Genomic DNA, 23069 nt, shown 5'->3' on the forward strand with positions numbered 1-23069 from the left:
AAGGTTCGTCTGGGTTTTGCCCGCCTTGTTCCCTCAAGATACACTCCAAGCGCATCTGGTCGCCTGGTTGCAGAGTTAGGGTCTCAGGTGCCTAGGTGTCGCCGGGCGAGAAGAGCCTTCTTAGGAACGCCCTGAGCACTTTGTTCCTTTCATTGGGTGTTGCGGCCTTCTTGGCTATCCCAGCTTGCGGAGGCTTTCCTCCAATCGCTTTGCATCTTCGTCCCTTCAGAGGTAATCAGTCTTGAGTTGTTCAAGTTCAACCGCGAGCTCATCTGCGCTCCGGGATCTGTGGGGTGTCCCACGTGGGGTGTCCCACGTGGGGTGTCCCACGTGGGGTGTCCCACGTGGGGTGTCCCACGTGGGGTGTGCTTGTCTGAAGACATGTTTGCCTGAAGATCTCAGGAAGTAATTAGTTCTGAAAAAGTATTGAGTAGGGTTCGGGTTACCGAATCTAGTGATTTGCTGGAGAGATGCCCTCCTTCTAGCGCCAAATGCTAATGTCGAAAATTGGCTCTCGGTTAAATTAGCATGAAAAAGGGAGTTGATGCATGACAACCTCCGTTATGATGGTATATTCTGTTTAGAGAGGAGAGATTCCTCTGTTCAGCTCTGCTACTCTGCTTCTATCTGCTCCACGCTCCTTGCTCCAGCTCCTGACTCCTTGCTCTAGCTCCTGGCTCCTTGCTTCTCTTCATCTGTTCTCGTGGGGGGAAAACCTGCAAAGGGTTCGAAAACGCTCCGACGCTCAAGACAGTCAGGGTGCTCTTTGCAGTAAAAGAATGAATATTGATTGATCCTTTTGGGTGGCGAGTTATGAGAACCCTGTTTTTGGGGGTGATCCTTCTTGGTATGAAGGGATCGTATTTTTTGGAGAGAGAGTGTGTTTTTCCTCCAAAGAGCGTGTCCTTTGAGGAACGATGTGGGGGGCCTTTTATAGGCGAAGTTAGGCCGACTGTGATTAGTGGCGGTGGCCGTCAAACCGTAATAGAAGTTACCTCTTTTGCGTATCTAGGGTTTCTCTTCGAGTCTATCCCAGATCTTTGATAAGTGAAAGTTCCAAGGTTCAAGGATACTTCGTCGATATCTTGCTGGAGTGATAGACTCTAAAGGAGAAGTTTCCTCCTTAAGATACGTGGAGTCCAATCGGGCTTAAACACTTCAAGATATGTAACCGACTGAGATCTTTCTGGAAAGTCCGGGATTAAGTCATTACGTCGCGCAACGCTGATATCTTCGCAATTCTAAGCGTAAGATATGGGTCGAACCTGTGGAGACCCCCCTTATTCCTTTAGAGATCCCATGGCTGATCTATCCATGCCGAGGGCGTTTTGTGCAGAGCTGGTTTCTTCTGACCGACCTCCCAATTAGGGGAATGTGTGGTGGACATTCAGGGGTTTTAGCTGTCCTGCTGCCTTAACCCGAGTCGTTCCAAGAGACTTCTGGTCTGATCTTTGACTCTTCAGACGTTAGTCAATGTCTGGACATTTTATGCATCATCAGAACCCTGTCAAGCAAGATTTATAAGATTTAAGGTGGTGCTGACTTACACCGAGTTTTTGGAAGCATGTCCGACTCATGACTTCAGTCGAGCTTCCGGTATCGACCAGGATGCGTCCTACCCTCCAATTGGCCACTACAACCATTATTACCAATGGATCCACGTGTGGAGTTATTACCCCAACCAGATCTGCTGATGTCGAAAATTGGCTCCCGGCTAAACCATCATGAAAAAGGGAGTTGATGCATGACAACCTCCATTATGATAGAATATTCTGTTTAGAGAGGCGAGATTCCTCTGCTCTGCTCCCTGCTTCTTGCTCCAGCTCCTGACTCCTAGCTCCAGCTCCTGACTCTTAGCTCCAGCTCCTGATCTTTGCTCCTGTTCGTCTGTTCCCAAAGGGGGGAAACCTGCAAAGGGTTCGAATACCGCTGCGACGCTCAAGATAGTCTGGTTGCTCTTTGCAGTAAAAGAATGAATATTGATTGATCCTTTTGGGGGCGAGTTATGAGAACTCTGAGTTTTGGGTGATCTTTTTGAGAGAATAGATCGTGTCCTCAGAAGGACGATGTGGGGGGCCTTTTATAGACGATGTTAGGCTGACTGTCCTTAGTGGCGGTGGTGAGACGGTGGCCGCCAGATCGTAATAGAAGTTACCTCTTTTACGTATCTAGGGTTTCTCTTCGAGTCTATCCCGTATCTTTGATAAGTGAAAGTTCCTGAGTTCAAGAATACTTCGTTGATATATTGCCGGAGTGATAGACTCTAAAGGAGAAGTTTCTTCCTTTAGGTACGTGGAGTCCAACCGGGCTTAAACACTTCAAGATGTGTAACCGACTGAGATATCTCCAGAAAGTCCGGGATTAAGTCCTTAGGTTGCGCAGCGCTGATATCTCCCCAGTTCTGGGCGTAAGATATGGGCCTAACCTGTAGAGACCTCCCTTATTCCTTTAGAGATCCCAGGGTTGATATGTCCATGCCAATGGCGTTTTGTGCAGAGCTGGTTTCTTCTGACCGACCTCCCTGTTGTGGGAATGTACGGTGGACCATCAGGGGTTTTAGCTGTCCTGCTGCCTTAAGCCGAGCTGTTCCGAGAGACTTCTGGTCTGACCTTTGACTCTTCAGACGTTGGTCAACGTCTGGACATTTTATGCATCATCATGACTCCCGCCACTCCTTAGTTGAAAGTACAGAAACTAAGGAGTAGAAGTAACTTCCTGAGAGAGTCAGGGGAGATAATCTCTATGAACCACCTCATGATGAAATTCCCAGTCAGGGGCGATAATCTCTATAAAATGTCCAGACATTGACTAACGTCTGAAGAGTCAAGATCAGACCTGAAGTCTACTGGATCAGCCCGACTTAAGGCAGCAGGACAGCTGAGCCCCTGATGGTCCACCAAATATTCCCCTAACTGGGTGGTCGGCCAGAAGAAACCAGCCCTGCAAAGTGTCCTTGGCACCGACAAGATCAGCCCTGGGGTCTTAAGAGGAGTAAAGGGGGTCCCAACAGGTCCGACCAATGTCTTACGCCCAAAACTGGGGAGGCAGCAGCGCTAAGCGATCTACCAACTTAATCCCGAATCTTCCAGAAAGATCTCAGTCGGCTACACATCTCGAAGTGTTTAAGCCAGCTTGAACTCCACGTAACTAAAAGATGATACTTCTCTTATAGATTCTATCACATCGGCAAGATATCTACGAAGGATCCTTGAACTTAGGAACTTCCACTTATCAAAGATCCGAAATAGACTCTAAGGGAAACCCTAGATACTCAAGGGAGGAAACTTTCCCTTCGAATTGACGGCAACCGCCTCATCACCACCGCTAATCACCGTCGGCCTAACATCGCCTATAAAAGACCCCCCACATCGTCCTTCACAGGACACGATCTCTTTACCCTAAAAAGATCACAAGAAACTCAGAGTTCCCATAACTCTCCCCCCAAAAGGATTAATCAATATTCATTCTTTTACTACAAAGAGCACCCTGACTGGCTTGAGCGCCGGAGCAGTTTTCGAACCCTTTAAAGGTTTTCCCCCCTCGAAAACGGACGAACAGGAACAGTGTAGCAAGGAGCTGGAGCAAAGAGCAAGGAGCAGGAACAAGGGGAAAGGACGAGGAGCTGATATAACGAGAAGCAGAGCTGGAAACAGGAACATCAGACTGATAAATACTCAATCTAACAGAACAATCATACATAACGGAGGTTGTCATGCATCGACTCCCTGTTTCATGCTGATAAGACGGAAAACCATTTTTTGACATTAGCAAGGGTTGGTTGATTTTAGTGTTCTTGCTGAAAGTTGAGTTCATATGTTGACAAGTGTTTGATGAAATGTCTCTGTCTAAAATTGAAGTATTAATATTAGAGTTATTTCCTTTTTGGCTTCCTATTTTGTGACCAGCTTCCTTCTTGGCTCCTATTTTTCATAAATTCAAATTTGGGCCCCTTTTTTAAAGTAAATGTCATAACTACCCTTCCTATAGATATATGATAAAAATGATGGCCAAATTTGAATTTATGAAAAAGGAAATAACTCCTTTATGCGTTCATATTCTGGATATCATGTGTGTTTTGCTTAACTCCTTTATGCGTTATTTTCTTAGCGTTGTTCTTATAGTACTGAACATACTTATTCCATATCATATGCGAGCATATTAGTGGTTTATTTATGTAATTTCTAGGAGACTAGAGTTGTTTGAGCAAAACCAAAATCTTGAGTTGATTAAATAGTTTTTGCTGTCAAAATTTGCTGAAATTTGTCATTTTTTCGGACTGAGACCGTTCAGATTATGATATGCTTAATGAATGATTTAGCTAGACCATTCTGAGTATGAACATGAGCTACAGGATGTTCAACATTAATTCCAACTGAGAGACAACAGGAATCAAAAGTACTCGATGTAAATTCTCCTGCTCCATCTAGACGAATCTACTTAATCGGATAATCAGGAAAGTGAGCTCGTAAACGAATTATCTGAGCTAATAACTTTGCAAACGCCTGATTTCGCGTCGAGAGCAGATTTACATGAGACCATCTAGTTGATGCATCTATTAATACCATAAAACATTTAAATGGTCCACACTGCGGGTGTATATGGCCACATATATTACCTTGAATCCTTTCCAAAAATTTGGGAGATTCGATATGTACTTTCGTCGGAGATGGGCGAGTAATAAACTTCTCCAATGAGCAACCAGTGCAAGTAAAATCCCTATTTATTAGAAACTTCTGGTTCCGAAGAGGGTGTCCCTGAAAGTTTTGTATTATTCTACTCATCATGGTAGATCCTGGGTGTCCCAGTCGATCATGCCAAATTTTATAAGTATTTGGATCGTGCAACTTCGGGTTGACAACGACATATGATTCAACTGTTTTAATCTCTGTAAGATATAACTCAGAAGAAAGAGCTTCAAGTATTTCTAGAACACGCTTATGGCATGATATACTTGAGGTGATATATAAATATTCTTTATTATTCTCAGACCCAGTCTCGACGTGATACCCATTCAGACGAATGTCTTTGAAACTTAATAGATTCTTCAGGGATCTAGTTAAGTACAAAGCATCCTCAATAATTATTTTCGTACCACGGGGCAATATTATAGTAGCTCTTCCAGAGATTTCTATAAGGGTTGATGAGCCAGCGATAGTAATCGCATTTGCTTCACATAATTTTTAGGTCGAGAAATATTTAGTATTTCGAAGTATCGAATTTGTGGTCCCACTGTCTGCTAGACAGTTATCTTCATCACCTTTAGATATGTTTCTTCTGGAATCCATACCTTTCATAATATAATATAAGATTCAAACCACAACTATTTATGTTTATAACATAAACAAAACTATTACAGGTATATATAATTTACTATCTAATATCTAATAGACAAAAGTTATTTTACATTATAATATAGCAGTATAATAGTTAGAAAAGTTAATACACTAAATATTAAACATATCATCAGTTTGATTTTCTCCTTCATGGAGATAATCTCCAACACACAATAGTGGATCAAGTTCCATGTGGTTCATCTCTGGTGCAGCTTTAGATTTCAGAGATGCTTGGTATAGGTCCACCAAATGTCTCGCCGTACGATAGGTACGGGACCAAGACCTTCCATACCACAACGGTAACAAGCTTCTTCACGAGCTTTGGGAGGGGTATTATTTTTACCCTTTACTTTATCAGGCTTTCTCGCTGCATAATTCTTTGAATTTTCTCCCTTTTCCACTTCCGGTGGTAAGGGGTTTGCCTGTTTCTATCCTATTTGTTCGTGCGGGATCCACGTTGGTGGTTTCTTCCGGAATCACGTTTCCCTTTGTAATTTTGTTTCCTGCCATGATCGTTTGACAATATCGCATGTGCTTCAGGCACAGGTACGAACCCAGTGGGTCGAGATTCATGGTTATGCAATAACAACTGGTTATTCTGTTCATTGACCAAAAGACAAGTCAGTAACCGGGAGAATTTAAAGAAACGTCGCTCTCGGTATTGTGACTGCAGAACAATATTCGAGGCATAGAACGTACTCAATGTTTTATCTATCATCTGTTCATCAGTGATAATATCACCTCCCACTTTTAGTCTTGAAAAAATTTTACAAAGGCTGGAATTATAAGCAGAAATGAAAGAAAAATCTTGTAGTCGAAGATTTATAAAATCATTTCGAGATTTTGGAAGGATGACCATCTTCAGGTGATCATATCTATCTTTTAGGATATTCCATAAAGCCAATGGATCTTCCACATACAAATACTCGGACTTCAGGTCATCATGTATGTGACGTCTCAAAAAGCTTAAAGCATGAGCCTGTAACATTTCATCTGCATTATTCCCTTTAACAGTAGTGTTCAGGAGATTTTTGTATTTTAGAGTCAGTCTAGCTTCGACTGCCCAATTCCATGTAATCCTTACCTGTTATATCTAGTGCTGCAAATTCAAGTCTAGCAAGGTTAGACATTATGAAATATGAACGAAAATATTATACCTTTCACCAGACGGAGTGGCGACTTAGTTTATTCGATATTTCACCGATGTTGACTTCAACAACGGAGCAAAGTAACGACTTCTTTCAGCTGGCTAAAGATTCGTGCTGATAACGTGTTGTAAATTGTCAGTCTATTTGCTTCAATGTGTATCGATATTTGCATGCAACTTAATGAAATTAAATGAAGGGAAAAAGATAGAGGTAATGAGCTATACTAAAACAAAAGAGATAAACTTGAACCAAACTTCATTAGATGAATTCTTTCCAAACCTTTTCCATCTCTTACAAATTCCTACAAACACTACACCATGTACATCTATTTATAGGGTGGGAGAAGTAGTAGGAAGGTGACACATAACCCATGTGTTGTCACTTGCATGGTGTGTTGTCATCAACAAGATAACACTTCTCATATGGAGCTCCCATGCAATGACAATTCTCATATGGAGCTACCATAAGATGACACCTCTCATATGGAGCTACCATAAGATGACACCACATGTAGGTGGTATTATAGGAATGGTGGGCTTCTATAGATATAAGTTTGGATAAGAAAAGGTATATTAAAGGCACCCAAATCTCCTTGCATAACCAATGATTTTATGGGCAGCCACATCCCTTGTAACAATTTTCTATTTTTAACTATTACATTTGTTAATGGTACTAGATTAATTACTGTTTTAATATTTAAAGCCTTATAAAGCTTTGTCCATTAAATCAAAGAAACATAATTAACTTACACTCAGGCCGAAAAGTAATGGTCATGTAAGATATGGCCAGTGCTTTGGGGAAAGTAAAATAGTTTTCGGGGTGTGAAGACTTGGTAAAAAATTGGTCAATTTCATTTGACAATTTTATTTTATAAGTTGTTATAGGGAAATAAAAAACCCTCCACCTCACCTCCCTCCACCTCACTCTCCACCTTATCTCTCTCTCTCCCCACCTCACCTCTCTTCGCCACTCTCTATGTCTTCTCCGACCAGGTAACCGCCGCCCGGAAAATTTTCTGACCGGCGACCTGGAAAGCAAAAAAAAATTCACTCACTTTCCCTCTCTCTAGAAACTTCGGCGAAGGAGTTTCCTTTCGCCGGAGTTCCGGTCTGTTGAAGAACAGACCTGTTCTGGTCTGTTCTTCAACAGACCATAACTCCGGCAAAGGGAAACCCCTTCGACGAAAATTCACTCTCTCTCTCTCTAGAAACTTCGGCGAAGGAGTTTCCCTTCGCCGAAGTTTCTAGAGAGAGAGTGAATTTTTTTTTTATCTTTCCAGGTCGCCGACCGGAATATTTTCCGGCCGGCGACCTGGTCGGAGAAGATAGAGAGAGGTGGGGAGAGAGAGAGGTGAGGTGGAGAGAGAGAAAGTGAGGTGAGGTGGAGGGTTTTTTATTTTGAAACATATTCCCCGTAAAATATGTTTCCCCGGAAAATTTTCAAGATTTTGCATATTCCCTTTAAAATTTCACACAAGAGAAACTATTTAGCTTTCCGGAAAGCGTTGCCATAAGATATTTGGTTGTCCATGTTGACTACCTTTTCAAAAGCAAAACAATCAAAAGTAATTAAAACTATTCCCCTCTAGAGGTGCTCAAAAGGCCGGGCCGGCCCGTTCAGTACAGGCCCGAACCGGCCTGGCCCGTACGGAAAACGGGCCAGGTCAACCCGGGTTCTGTCCCGGGCCCGGGCTGGGCCTCTATTTTGGGCCCGACGGGCTAGGCCCGGCCCGGAAAAGCCCGGGTTGAGCCCGGCAATTTTTTATTTTTTTTCCCTTTTTCTATTTTTCTTTCTTTCTTTAAATATTTATATTCCTCCTAATCATTTATATCCTATTTAGAAAATATAGCAAACTTAAGTTGGAGAAGAAATTTTTGGTATGCTTTAAAAATTTTATCTAAAAATAAATTTAGGTAAGTTGTTGAGTTAGAAAGAAATATTTATATTTATGTTAAGGATTCATATCCTTATGTAAGTTTAGAAAATCTTTTCCTTTTTAAGTTAGAGAATATAAAAAGAATATAGGTAAGTTTCATTAAACCATTTTTGTGTAAGTTTTAGAAAATCTTTTCTTTTCGAGTAAGAGAAGAAATTTTTAGTAAATACTATATTTTTTAAGTAAGTTCCATTTTGTTTTTATTTACTTTAGGTAAGTTCGATTTTTTTAGGTAAATAGTCATTACTTTAATACTACGTGATAAGTCTTATTTTCTTTTAAGTAAGTTCGTTAAGTTTTAATTGAGTTTCATATTAAAAAACAGGAAAAAAAAAAAACAAATTAGCCTGGTCAAACTCGGGTTTGGCCCGGCCCGGCCTGGCCTGGGTCAAGTCACGGTCCCGGGTTGGGCCATAGGTTTAACCAACCCGGGACCGGCCCGGCCCGGAGCTATTCCAGCCCGGGTTGCTTGGGCCCGGCCCGCAACCCGGCCCGGCCTTTTGAGCACCACTATTCCCCTCCCATAGACAAGCGTTGCCAAGTTGAAGAAATTTAGTTCCTACGAGGGTTTTTCATCTGGTTTAGGTAAATATCGTCTCTACCCCTTCTGTTTGCAAATCTGAATAGCTTTATTCTATCTAATTATCTGAAATTTTGCTTGTTGATTCATGTGTTGTTAATTTTTTGTCAATAACTTTGTTTCCAGTTCTTAGATAAAATCAACGTTGTTAGGGTAGTTCTTCTTATTTCATGTTGGCACTGGATCCTGGTTTGTTTTTGTTTATCTTGATATTGTGTGTTTAGGTTTTAAGGGTATTTTCCGTTTGTTCTTCTTGTTGGCTAAATATTTTAGAGCTAGGATATTCCAATTTTCAATGTTTCTAGGGTTTTGCTATATAATTCTTTTAAATCTAATAAACTGAAATTCCATTTATTCAAGAAATAGATGATGTTCTTGGGTTTGTGGGCACAATGCTTTTGAAGTTAGTAGGAAAATTTAATCAGTTTGTTTATAAAATGTATGTCTAGAACTATTACTTCTTGTAGTTTAGAAGCGATGGAGGCGACGAGATTGAACTACTTGAAATAATTTATTTATATAGGATCCTAAACACTATGAATAGTTCATGCTTCTCAATAAATCTCTCATTATCTCTCCACCACATAACAAAGTTTCCCTACATGATTTCTCTCGCTGGAAAGCTAGTATGGTATCATATTATAAGGGAAGGGCCGGTATATGTTTAACACATATTCAAGTTGCTTACACACATTCGAAATGTGCGACTTCTAAAGACAGGCACCCGAACCGGAGGGCTGCTCGCCTGGGTGACAAGATATGATGTCAAAGGAGGCCCTTTTGTTGCAGGCCTGCCGTAAACATGCCCGGGACAAATAGTTGTGAAATCAATATGAGATTAGTAAGGGGCCTGAGTAAATATCATCATTTAAGCGGTTGATTCAGTGAAATCTTCTTTGTAAAAGGGTAAAACCTTGAGGGACAAAGATTGGACCGGATTAAGAAGTAGTATATTTCCACTTAGAATACCTAACATATGTTTCGACATATAGATAAATATTAGGGTTAAACCAAAATAAGAAGGAATCTCTAGGTGTCAACTGCGAATTGTCAGTTTTCATGTGTAATGAACTTTAGGACTTTCTAACGTCGTAATGGTCTTATTATGGGTTGACTATGGCGTTGTGAGTTGCGCAAGTGATAGACTTTGGACACATCCAAGCTACAACTTCCATTTGTCCAGAATGCTGAGAGAATCCCCAAGGTTTGCCCAAGCATTGTTCAAGTAAATTACTCATATTGTATAAGTTCCTTAATTTCTTTGGGTTTGCTAGGTTTTAAGAATTTGAATTAAGTGAGTTGGTTGTCTACTTTGTAATTGGTGTTTGTTATTACTAAACAAATAAACAAAAAGCGCAAAAAATGGGACTTCAAAAAATTCTTTCTCTTTGGCTTTAGTTACCAAATTAGAGTTTGTTTTCCTTGTTGGAGATGGATCTTTCTACATAACTTAGGTAAGGGTTAATCTTTTCTTTTTGTCTATGAAGCGAAAAAAATTGAAGTTAAATTTGTGACGAAAACACAAAATCAAGGTCGTCAACTCTTTTGTCTTACCAAGTAGTTGAAATGAAATATGGGAGACATACCACGATAACGTCGCTAAAGTAAGGGAGAATCCTACGATGGAGGTTGAAGTGATAATAGAATAAAAAAATGAAAGGGGAAGAAAAATAAAAAAAGGGAAAGAGAAGAGAGGAAAGGCAACAATAGTAGGGCCCCAAAAGAAAGTTTAGACACAATTTAGTGCCAAGTCGGCAATTGGTCAAGTGTTAAGGGTAAAATCAAGGCTTTCTTATAAATTGAGGGCCAAAAGAGGATTATCCATATCAAAACCTAGGTAAAAAAATATACAAAAATCATGTTGAAGGGTGATATCGAACTTCGAACCCCTGCCCTCAAGTGCGCTGGGCAGAAGCTCAACCAGCTGGGCTACCTCCTTTTGATGTTAGTTATTTGGGGCGGAACTTACAAGACCTAACCCAGGCTATAGCTGGCTTAGTCTACACATAGTTCCGCCCCTGCTCCTACCAATAATGTATCTTTTGATAATAATAAATGTAGTTGTATACTTCATATATTTAGAGTTTTATGATGTGGGCAGCAGCCCTAGGTAAGCTCCCTACGATAGACTCTTTAAAGAAGCGAGTCTGGGCTATACCCAATAGGTGTGGGAGATGTAGGCTGGAAGAGGAGTCGGTTTCTCATCTGATGATCCATTGTCCGGAGGCCGGGAAGTTATGGTCCTATTTCATTAGGTCTGCTGGAACTAGCTGGTGTAGTCCGAATAGTCTGATTTAGATGCTGGCTCAATGGAGTAAGATCCCAGTGAAGAAGTCTAAGAGAGGTTTACGGAACCTTGTCCCTTTTGGCTATATGTTGGTGCATTTGGAAGGCTCGGAATGATGGAATTTTTAAGGACTCCCCTCGGGCGTTTAAAGTAGAGGCGGAAGATGTTTTGGGAGTTCTGTTTCATTGGAGTAGGTCTCTAGGTTGGACTAGGGCTTACATGTATTTAGATTTCGTGTCTAGTTGGGATAGCGTCTTGAGCATGTAGTCGCTTTGGTTTCCCTTTGTTCTTTTCTTGTTGTCTCTGTATAGTCCCTCCTCTCTTTTTCATTAAATTAATTCAAATTCTTCGAAAAAAAAATAAATATATTTAGAGTTTCATCGGGGTATATAGATATGAAATAAAAAGGTGTAGTTGGAATTTCATCCCACACACTTCACATATTGGGACAATTAAATAGCAAATGGGCACTACAAAACAAAAAGGCATAATAGGAGAATGTGTAGTTATTAGGTTTTACTAGCAATTGTTTAGTGTTACTCTTTTAAGGTCGAAGTCTATGCTACACTAGGTACACCAATAAATTTGTTTATTTGACATCTACGCCTTTATTTTAGGTTTTCTGTGCTAGTTGTTTACTTGTTTTTTCTTTTTGAGGATGTCACGCGTTTCGAAGAAACCGCCTTGAGGTGTAAAATCGTTTTTTAAAGAAGTTGGTTAAGTAGATAGAAGTTGAAGAGTTACAACACCTTTCAAAAGAAAGAAATTCGCCTAGTGAGCCACGAAAGGAAGCGAGATAGAAATAACTAAACGAAAAAATTAATAAATAAATTAGGGTAACTATCTTGTAAGAAATGCCTTTTCTTTTCTAGCTACGTACTTAAATTTTTTTGCATATAATCTTGTTGGACACTTGGATACACGTTTTTTGTAAGTTATGTTATAAATAACTTATATTGTAACAACTTGTAGACTTGATGAAATGGAAAAGGCAATATGATCCCTTAGTCTTGACAAAATAAGAGAAAGTTATCGCTGTCATGTCTAACTTAAGGGAGATTTAAATAAGTTAGCATTGATAATTTGATATAGGATTTCAAAGTCTTCTACATTCCGATGCTTTGTTTTAGCCGACTTGGGAACCAACATATTTATCATCTTTTTTTCCGTCTCTATTTCCCCTTGGTCTTCGAAAAGATGATAGGCAATTGTTGGGGATGCACCCTTGCAATCTACAATTTGAAACTTTTAGTGTCTAAGAACTCATGATTCTTGAAATTATGCTCATTAAACCTTTTTCATAAATCAGATACTCATTTAAGTAGATATTTTGGAAGGAGAAACTTTTAGCTCCCTTCCCTACTCTTTGTTTTTGAAAGAGGTATTAACTTTTGGTTTTGTTATGTATTTTGGTCTGTTTAGATACCAAAATATTTCCACGTAATGTTTTGGCATGCGTGAACATATCAACAAGTTGATGGAGATCTGTAGAAATAGTGGAAATATGTTAAAATATGGAAATTATTGTCGGAATCAAGGGTGAAACTATTGAAGACTAACTTAGGCTATAGGCTGGGTTAGTTCTTCACAGTTCCGAAACAAACTATGATCACCTAAAGGCATTAGCGTAGTTGGTTGAAACCATATCTCTAGTTTGCTAGGTTCGAAGTTCGCCTCCTCTCATGGACTACCTTTTTTGATATTTTTTTAAGTTTCTTTAATTTGGAGAACAATTAATTCTTTTTGGCCCCCCTATTTGTAACCATTTATTGTTTTTGCACCCAATTGTGTCCGAGCTTCTTTCTAGGCCCCAAGTTTTGTTTTGTTTTTCCAGTTGTAGTGTTGTACCCACTTTATGACGTACTTCAATTATTTTTGTTAGTCATAACTTTAGTTTTATCTATTTTCTTTTTATTTCTTATTTGCTTCTCTTTCCTCCACTTCGTGGTCTCATTATTATTTATTTATATGTTGTTATATGTTGCAACGTAAACGTGGTGTGTAGATACTGCAGAAAATGTCAAACACTATAGACTATAGACTCGTATTATTGTCCAACATTGATGTATATAATTGGTTAAAACTTTCACTACTTCAACAATATAAAGTTACAAATATATGGTGAATGTAATGCAAGTTCTTCCATTACCAATTTTTACACACTTGTACTCTTCTTGGTTTATAATCTACTGGAACAAGCTTCTGGCAATTTTGTATATCGTGGCTAAAAGTTGATGTTAACTATGCAGAGAAATATTAGTTGCTGTGTTGTTTTTTAGTAAGATCCTAAAGCATATTGTACTGTGTTTTATAGTTGTCGCGTGAGACTTTGAGTAAAGATTTTCAAATTGCTTTTCTTCTTAGTATCTTTTGGCACATTTTCTTAGTGTAATTTGCTATGTTTAGGGATGCTTTTGTACGAATAGGGGAAGCAAGGAAATGTGCCACATGGTATTTACAAGGTGCGGTGCTTTCTACAGAGACACTAGTGGAAAGTGATAAAATCATTTCTAACTGGCGGCTTATAACTAATTATGCAGGTGAAATGTTGAAACAGAGATCGGTTTCCAGATCTTCTGAAATAGCTCATTCTTTTGTATCTAATCACAAGATACAAGGCTTAGTATGTGATTTGGAATCCAGCAAAAAAACATCACAGAAGTGTCTCCAGAAAAGTCCATCTTATTCTGAACATCAGAATGGAGAATTAGTTTCAGATAGGGAGGCGAAAGAGAGTGACTCTCGAAACCGTTCGATAACCTGTTTCAAATTACCAACTGTCAACACTATGCGCACAAAATTTGCACCAAATCTGGTTTACAAGCGAAGGAGGCCTCAACCAAATATTTTTTACAAGCGAAGGAGGCCTCAACCAAATATTTTTTACAAGCGAAGAAGGCCTCAGCCAAATATTTTTTACAAGCGAAGGAATTCTCAACGGGACTCCATTTCTTTTCTATCGACTGCGATGACAAATAGTTCAAAGAGTAGTGGAGGCTGTCATAGTTGTTCTGAAATGCCTTCACTATCAGAAGATAAGGAATGTAATCTGCAATCTCAAATTGCGAATGACAGTTACAGGGTGCGAGGTGAACCTATTACCACAGCAAGCCCGAAATCCGTATACAAACAAGTAAATCCTCAGAATTGTAGGAATGCTCCTTCTGAAGAGAACAAAACCACCTTTTTGAAGTCAGCTTCTAATAATATATGCTCTGGTGGAGAAGTAGAAGGCTGTGATGAACAACAAAATGAGAGCTTCAAAAAACCAGCTTCTGCATATTGTTCAAATGATAGTTGTTCATCATCAAAGTCAAACGTTGAATTTGGTTCTGCTTCCATTAAGAGCGACCTGGACGAAACTGGGGAGAGCTCCTCTTCTGATAATCTAGCTACAGGTTGGTTAGGGAAATGTCTCACAGAAAAAGATTTATGCATATCCATACTCAGACAGCATGGATTGCTTCAACGGGCTTGCCCTGCTGGAAACAACACTTATAATGGCGTGAGTGTTGGTGCTCATGGATGCAATGTGCGATCATGCAAAATCTGTGGGTGTATCGAAAAGCTACAGAAAATGTTGATTTGCGATCATTGTGAGGAGGCATTTCATGTTTCTTGTTTTAACCCCAGGATAAGAAGGATACCTGTTAATGAGTGGTATTGTCAGACTTGTTCAAGGAAGAAACAGGAACTTTCCTCGAAGAATTCACCTGGAAAATCGTTAAATGCAAAAAGTGAAGAGAAGAAGTGTAGGAGTAGAACACCTAAAGATCAATTAGGTCCTATCTCCTTCATGTTGACGGACTCTGAGCCATATACTACAGATGTAAGAATAGGGAAAGATTTCCAAGCAGATGTACCTGACTGGTCTGGCCCAGTTTCGAAGTAAGTTTTTTTCTTCACTCAATCTTTTTCTTTATTAGATAGTTCAGTAATTGTATGCATACTGCAAGAAATAAAAAAGTTGGTATACAGTCTCATAACATTCCAAGTGCAAAACTAAGTTTCAAAAAAAAAAATTCCAAGTGCAAAACTTAACTAGTTCAGTAATTGTATGCATACTGTAAGAAATAAAAAAGTTGGTATACAGTCTCATACCATTCCAAGTGCAAAACTTAACTACTACTTTGAAAATGTGAACTTAGCTTAGAGTTACACTGCTTATATGTGAAGAAGTTTCCAACTTCTTGTTCTCTTAATAGCTAAAATTTTTGTAAGTCTGGTTCTTATGAGCAAGTATTAGTTCTCTCGAATGGAATTATTTGAAGTGCCTCGGGTTTGGTCAAATCTAGGTTCAACATTCATTGTTATTGTCATTATTATGTCATATTTTGCGATTTATGTTTGTTGCAGTGATTTAGATTGTTTTGGTGAACCATTGGAAATGGATCCCGCCAAGTGTTGTGATAAATGTGTAAGAGCTATTAACCTACTCGCATCTTATTACTCTTATCTTTTTTTTAGCAATATAGTTTATGAACTTAACATGGATTTTCACATTGGGTAATTAGGGTTCAAATGCAAAAAAATCCATGGCAAGCAGCTCGATAGGTAATTGGCTTCAATGCGGAGAGACCTTGGATCGTGACATAGAAGAGGGCACTATTTGTGGGAAGTGGAGAAGGTATTGCCTCCATCCCATTTTGTTTGGGTGTTATTCCTTTATGGCTATCCCAAAATATTTGTCCACTTTCCTTATATAACATTCAAAATTACTAAATGTGATGACATTTCCAAAACTCCCCTTTACTTTTAATACAATAAAATATTCTAATTGGTTCTACACTTCTACCAATGTTATTTCCAATGAATTCTATACATTAAATATGAGTAGTTTGGTAAAGTAATTTTAGTTGTTAATAATAGATAAGTTTTCCTTAATAAGTTCATTTCCCAAAAGTACAAACAAAGTAGGACGGAGGTAGTAATTTTTTTCATCCTTTTTCTCTCCCAAGTATCCTTAAGGTTCAAACATTCTTTATCGCATAGACCATGATGTTTTCTTTAGAAGTCAGCCACTTTCTCCATCCTGATAGGCCTACAAGGTGTTCCAAAGTTCTAGAGGCATACGGCAAGGTGACCCAATCTCTCCCATGCTGTTTCTGTTTGTAGGAGAAATCCTGAGCTGGTGTATGCAACAGGCTGAGGCTCTTCAATCGATGAAAGGCTTTAAAGTTTGCGAGGGGGGCACTCCCATTAATCATCTGCAATTTGCGGATGACACCTTATTTTTCCATGAGGATGATAACAACCAACTTCGTAAACTTAGGGAAATACTCATCTGGTACGAAATGGCATCGGGACTCCAGGTGAACCTGTCCAAATCAGTGATCTTTCGGGTGAACTCTCCTCACCAGGAAGATCAGGCCAATTCCAATATGGATCTTTTTGGGTGCCCTCTTGGGTGTCTTCTCACCTCCTACTTGGGAATGCCATTGGGGGAAAGATATAAGGCCAAACATTTGTGGGATCCCATTATTGAGAGGATAAACAAGAAATTCTCAGCTTGGAAAGGGAGGAACCTCTCTAGAGGGGGCAAACTAACTCTGGTAAAGTCTGTTTTACAAGCTCTTCCCCTTTATTTCATGTCTCTCTTCTCTATGCCTTCGAGCATCCTCAAGGAGGTAGACAAGAAGATGTGTAACTTTTTATCGGACACAGCGCAAGAGGCCAACCACATCCACTGGGTCGCTTGGGAGATCCTTGGCCATGAATTGAGCCAGGGAGGACTAGGAGTAAAGGACATCAAAGGTATGATCCAACCTCTGCTGTCTAAGTGGCTCTGGCGCTTTGAATCTGAGACTGATAAGCTCTGGGCCACCCTGATTAAAGAGAAGTATGGAGAGGATGTCCAAGTCTGGAACAGAAATCGCAAGAAGAAAACTTGTGGGGTTTAGCGAGGTATTCAGAACAGAATTGAGGGGTTTCTGGAGATGACGAGATGGAAGTTGGGGGATGGAAATTCCATTAGGTTCTGGCTAGATTTATGGATTGGGGACCAAACCTTGAGCGAAGCTTTTCCTGACCTTTATCAGATAGTTTACTCTAGACATGATAAGGTATCCCAGATGTTTAGCACTATCCACGACTCCTGGGATTTCCATTTTAGAAGGAACCTAAACGACTGGGAGATCCAAAGGTTTACAACCTTGATGCCCCTCATTGAGACTCAGAAGCCGTCGACCTCGAGAGACAGCAGAGTCTGGAAATTTAAGGAGGAGGACCCTATCTCTGCGAGGAATTTCTACAGGAGAGCCAACCAGAAGAATGACAGTCTCAGCAAGGATGTTACCAAGAATATTTGGAGAATTCTTATTCCTCCTAGGATAAGCTTCACTGTTTGGGCAGCAGCTCTTCATAGGCTCCCTACTATAGACAACCTCAAAAAGAAAGGAATGATCCTAGTCAATAGATGTTCTCTATGCAAACAGGACGAGGAGACCATCACCCATCTTCTAATCCATTGTCCAGTGGCTCTAAACCTTTGGTCTTATTTTATCTCGACAGCAGGAGTTGGATGGTGCTTTCCAAACAACATCTCGGACATCCTGGTGCAGTGGGGATCCATTCCTATCAGGAAGAACAGAAGGGCCATATGGAGCATTATCCGGCAGCTATAATCTGGAACTTATGGAAGGATAGAAACAATAAAATTTTCAACGATTGTAACCCCAACTCTAGAGTAGATATAGAGGATGTCAAAGGCACGGGTTTTGCTTGGTCTAGAGTGTTGAAAGCTTTTAAAGATGTTTCTTTTGTTGACATGGTAGTCAATTGGGAGGCGTGGATGATGTAACACTTCCCGTATTGATTATCCCTATTTTTTCTGTATATATTTTTTCTCCTTAATATATTCATTCAAACTTTCAAAAAAAAAAATGTTTTCTTAAGAATCAGTTCATGATCATGTTGAAACTTGATAGCTTTGTCGCATTATTTCAGACTTGATTTTCGTTTCAGAACAACTTATTATACAAACTAAATATGATACAAAAAGAATTTGGTCACTTTGTATGGGAGGCCTAGAGTGGTACTAACACCATAATCTCTTCTCTATATAATAAGCTTGCCTTCTCAATAAAAAACATGCTACAGCCTAGAGTTGGAGGCCTCCTGAGAATCACGCAACCTTACATGAATTTGTGAAAGAAGCGAACTTATATGAAGCAAATCTCTGCATAGAAAAAACAACATAAAATAATTGTTTGTCTTCATTCCAATTTATTCTTGTGAAGTTTAACATTTTTTATCAACACAGGGCTCCTCTTTTTGAGCTACAAACTGATGATTGGGACTGCTCCTGCTCTGTTGTTTGGGATCCAGTTCATGCCGATTGTGCTGTTCCTCAGGTGAAAAATGGTTTACACTTTTATGTACTATTAGCTTTACTTAAGTTTCTGATAACCCGTAAACAGTTTTCTAGAAGGATACCCAGATGGGCGTAAAAGGTTTGGTTTTAGACACTAGGTTGTTGTACCCCAATGGTTCATAGAAATGACTCATTATCTTGAAGACTTGAACTGTTTCTTGTTTATTTACTTTGTTTCAGATACTAAAGCCCTTGTATTGTTAGCTAGGAATTTAAATTTCAAAGCTCAAAGCATGGAGTCCTTCAATTTGGGCATATATTATTTTCCTTGTTAGATTGATCACTTTTCTTGTTACTAAATCATGCATTTGACTTCGTTTTGGAGTGTTCAACTCTTGTTTCCCCACAGAAATATAAGACTAAAACACCTTTCTCACTAGTTTTAGGATTAATATTCAGCCTCTCATTTAGTTCCTTGCTTTCTTTCATCATGTATGGATTATTTTTATCCCAAATTCAATTTTCGTTCAACCTATTTGCAGGAGCTAAAAACAGAGCAAGTACTTAAGCACCTTAAATATATAGAGAAGGTACGCTTTAGCAAAATCCATCTGTCGTTTTCATTTTTGAAAGAATGTCGTATGAATGTGTTTGAATATCATTAATTGAACGTGTTTTCTTGTTAGTAATTCACTAATTCCTTTAGTTTTTCATTGTTAATCGTGTAGGTTAAGTTCTAGGTAGTTTTCTTATTAAATTGGGATCAGAATTTAATTTTGAAACTTTGAATGAATATATGAGAAAACTGAATCACAAACGAGTATTGGGGGGCTAGGTTACATGTTATACAACATTCAAGCCTCCCAACTGTTGATAAAGTCGTTGTAAAAAATCGTTTTTGCCAACTCAAGGTTCCTAGAATAAAACCCCCTTTACTTCTTTTTTCACTAGGTTAGTTCACAAATTCTTTTCCTTGAAAATTTTGTTATTTCTATCTTTCCATATCCCCTATATAATTGCTTTAGGGAATAATATTCTATATTTTTTTCCGGTTCTTCACTTTCTATACACCTTCCAACTGGTCCAATAGGTGATTTTAAAGATCTCGGGTTATACACCAGCTAATGTGAAGTGAGTTGATGAAGTAATTCCAGATGCCTGTGGCAACTCAAGTACTCAACAATGGATGAATAGGCGATCACCAGTCCTTTAGGCTGATGGTTGAGCACCAGGTGCCTTACCAGATTTGGATTTTCTGTCCGTTCCCCAATTTCCATTTTGTCAGGTCGAAGAATTCTTCCACTCTAGTTTGGATGCTCCGTGAGACCCCACATTTCTATCGGAGCTTTGTTTTGTTTCTGATCCAGTCCTTCATTGATTCCCCATGCTTCTCAGTCATAATGGTTCTCCAAAGTGCTGTTTCCTCTTCTTCGAACCTCCAGAGTTTGTTTTTTTTTGCTTTGGGTGCAAATATCAGTACTAAATCTCGCCGTATCATGTCTCCACAATGTTGACTGCTCCCCACTACATTTTCTCTAATTGAAAAATGGCCAAAACTCCTTAAGCAGAAGTTTCTTTTGTTAGAAAGGATTCATCTATTTTTTTTTTGCGTCAACTCCTATCCACAACTAGTTCAACAAAAAAAAAACTCCTATCCACAACTTTTTCCTCAGAGTTTTAATCAAGTTCCGACATAGTATGTAAGGTTTGCACAGTTTACATAGTTCGCACATTTCTGTGTAGGGATGACGAAGACCAAAAACATTGAGATGTCTTTTTAACTTGGAACAACAGGAAATTGGATCTCATATCCGATATGCTGATATTTAAAATACGATAATGTTGCTCTTGCCAATGCAAGTTATACCTCGTTATCTCAGAACGGGAAACGGTGTTATCATTGAAATTACTTTTTTCAAAACAAAACCATTTTTATCTTATACTTATATATTTGTGAAGAATGACAGATTTGGTTCATTTGCTAGTTAAATAAATTTGCATGCACATCTCTATTAATGGTCATGAGTTCGCAAATGTTCTATTAAACAGTTGAGGCCTCGGCTAGCTTCTAAAAAGCAAAGACAGATTCGGCGAAAGAGTGATTAAGAAGATGATGTTAGAGGCATACATTAAAAGATGGGGTGGTGATCCATGAGAGTTAATATAGGTATTTACAGATTCGACCTTTAAATGTAGTTTTACATTTCTTTCAAAATTTCAAACAGTTCAAAGGGTTCTCAACATTCCTTTTTTTTATATTTTACTTGAAAAGTATATACTTGATCCAATTTTATATTACACACGGAAACAAGAGAACAAGTCGAACAACCGAATAGAAAATAATTTACTTTGTTATTCTGCTTCTTTTGTAATTCAGCTTTTTCACTCATGAGTCTTGACCAAGGCAACCTAAGGAGATAACAATACTTAAGAGAGGAATACCCTTTTTTCTGGCCAAAGAAATTAAGTAAACAGTATACACAACAAGGTTGGTTAGGGTTTTAATCAGAACTCAGTGATGAATTTCACTGTAGTGATAACAGAAAAGTTGGTAATAGTTTATTCCTAAAAGCAACTCGGAACTTTTCCGTCTGTGTTTCGTTTATTCAGAAAAACTGCATAATCTTTGTATTTATGAACTGTGATCTTTCTTATGAACTAAAATTGAGTCAGTATCTGAGATTTTCACACTATAAATGCCTAAAAAAGTAGGATTCTGGGTTGAGATTGGTCCAGTCTATACATGTTTGAGTTTTAATGTAGATGTCGTGGCTCCTCCCTACTTGACTTTGGGCTTGGAATCAATGTTATGTGATTGTCACCCTAGGTTTGTTCTTTGCGATCCCATGACATTGACCAAAATCAAGTGTGGCATGGGTATGTACAAAAGGTTATTGCATTTGAGACTACACAAGTGTTGAGTATGACCCCATTTTTAAATGATGAAGCAGAGCAACTTTCTGAGTACAGACGTAGTAGTCTTGTACGAACGTAGTTACTAGTTTGTCCTATGGAGCTACTCGCCCATTCGAGCAAACCTAAGTTCCTCCGGAATGAAGTGGGTCTAAATGAAGAACAGCTTTTTGGGAACATAGAGCCTCCTTTCGAGTTTCATCATCTGTTACTAGTTTTGCTTGGGGGTAGAATAGTCATTTAGATAAACAGCCTCTTACTTTAGACTTGTTTTATGTCTAACTAAAATGGACTCGAAATAAACCTGAGTTGGTCAGTCAGACTAACGAATTATACATGATAAACGTTTTGCAATTACAGCTACTTGAGACCATTTAGACAAGTCTTGTTTTAGTTTGAAAACAAACACCAGCTTAGTCTCTCCATCCTGTGTATGGAATCCTACTGTTAAAGGTACTTTACTTTTGTACTGTAAGCATGCAGTTTTATTAGCACCCTGAGTTACTATAAGCATGCAATCGGTTTTTTTAAAGAGGACCTGTTGACCTTCATGCATGACGCATTTAAACATCAGATAGTGGGGTTACGAAATGTTTATATACCTCATTATGTTTTCCTTAGCCGAAAATTGGTTGGATAGTACTCTTATTGATTATTTTTTAAGTTTGGGAAAGAAAAATATAGAAAAGAACACTGCAAATCCGAGGTACTTATAATGTGTTACGGTAAGAACTTTTGTTGGTTTTGCTTTTTCCAGAAATCACTAACTATTTTCTTTCTAAACTTATAGATCAGGATCTTTTTCTTGTTATCAGGAGGGGACTTGTTTTTTTTTCCAAAAATCTTCTTTCCCTAAGGAAGTCCATTCTACCTCTCTGAATGAAGAAAGGGCCTAGAGGTTCTTGATGATTTAGGGCGTGGCAAGAGACTAGGGTTGTAGAAGCGAAAATGAGTGCTTACAAAGTGCCAATTTAACAATTGCTAAAATGTAAATTTCAGTATACTTGTTGTCGATCGGCTCGCTCCTATTGTTATAAATTCCCTTTACTAACTCTTTTTTTACCGGTCGTCATAATACTTTAGAGAAACAAACTAATGGGAAGATGGAATCTTATCATTTTGCAAGTTCGTGCCAGTTTCTCAATCCTGAACTATACATGGAAATATGACCCTTGCGTTGAAAAAAACAATGTAATGGCTGGTTTCTTGTGCACTTGTTTTTTTTTTTTGTTGTTGAAAATTCTTGTACACTTGATAATTATTCAAACATTGGTCATGGATTACTAATTAAAAATGTCATCTTTATTATCACACTAATTGTATACTAATTGCAGAATCTTTTGTTGCAGTTGCAATGAGGGCTGGACAGATTTTTTTTGTTTTTACTAAAGAGAAGAAATTACCAAAGATTATGTTAATATAAATGTCTTAATTTTCTTTCATCTAATTGAACATCAATTTTCTTTACCACTGTAATTGTAAATATATTATACTTCATTTTTTCCTCTTTATGAACTGTATTGCAACATCTCATCTTAGCTGATTTATTTCGACTAATTC

At 38.6% G+C, this 23069-nt stretch overlaps 1 protein-coding gene across 18 annotated transcripts; it reads left to right on the forward strand.

The window, feature by feature from the left end:
* Nucleotides 1-8911: 8911 nt before the first annotated feature.
* LOC147531675 (uncharacterized) lies at nt 8912-23037 on the forward strand. Of its 18 annotated transcripts, none has more exons than XM_086645187.1 (11): nt 8912-9002; nt 13691-13746; nt 13825-15172; nt 15641-15701; nt 15799-15911; nt 18546-18636; nt 19139-19186; nt 20646-21962; nt 22045-22497; nt 22593-22700; nt 22859-23037. In XM_086645187.1, the coding sequence occupies exons 3-8, from the start codon at nt 13830-13832 to the stop codon at nt 20700-20702; spliced, it is 1713 nt and encodes a 570-aa protein (XP_086501313.1). In that variant the 5' UTR covers nt 8912-9002; nt 13691-13746; nt 13825-13829; the 3' UTR covers nt 20703-21962; nt 22045-22497; nt 22593-22700; nt 22859-23037. The 18 variants fall into 18 exon arrangements, with proteins under 18 accessions (XP_086501313.1, XP_086501306.1, XP_086501312.1 ...); XM_086645180.1 differs by having other exon boundaries at nt 20646-20763; nt 22325-22497; XM_086645186.1 differs by having other exon boundaries at nt 22045-22700.
* Nucleotides 23038-23069: the final 32 nt, after the last annotated feature.

Source organism: Eschscholzia californica, unplaced genomic scaffold (genome assembly GCF_041429995.1).
Source record: "Eschscholzia californica isolate CP2 unplaced genomic scaffold, dmEscCali1.0.p SCAF_6, whole genome shotgun sequence".
Classification (NCBI taxonomy): Eukaryota; Viridiplantae; Streptophyta; class Magnoliopsida; order Ranunculales; family Papaveraceae; genus Eschscholzia; species Eschscholzia californica.

Bases quoted from the DNA above. Each gene is read 5' to 3' on its own strand.
- LOC147531675 (XM_086645174.1), top strand. From the start codon at position 13,683: ATGTTTAGGGATGCTTTTGTACGAATAGGGGAAGCAAGGAAATGTGCC. The intron at 15,912-18,545 runs GTATTGCCTCCA...TTATCAACACAG, and splicing joins ATTTGTGGGAAGTGGAGAAG to GGCTCCTCTTTTTGAGCTAC. The intron at 18,637-19,138 runs GTGAAAAATGGT...ACCTATTTGCAG, and splicing joins CCGATTGTGCTGTTCCTCAG to GAGCTAAAAACAGAGCAAGT.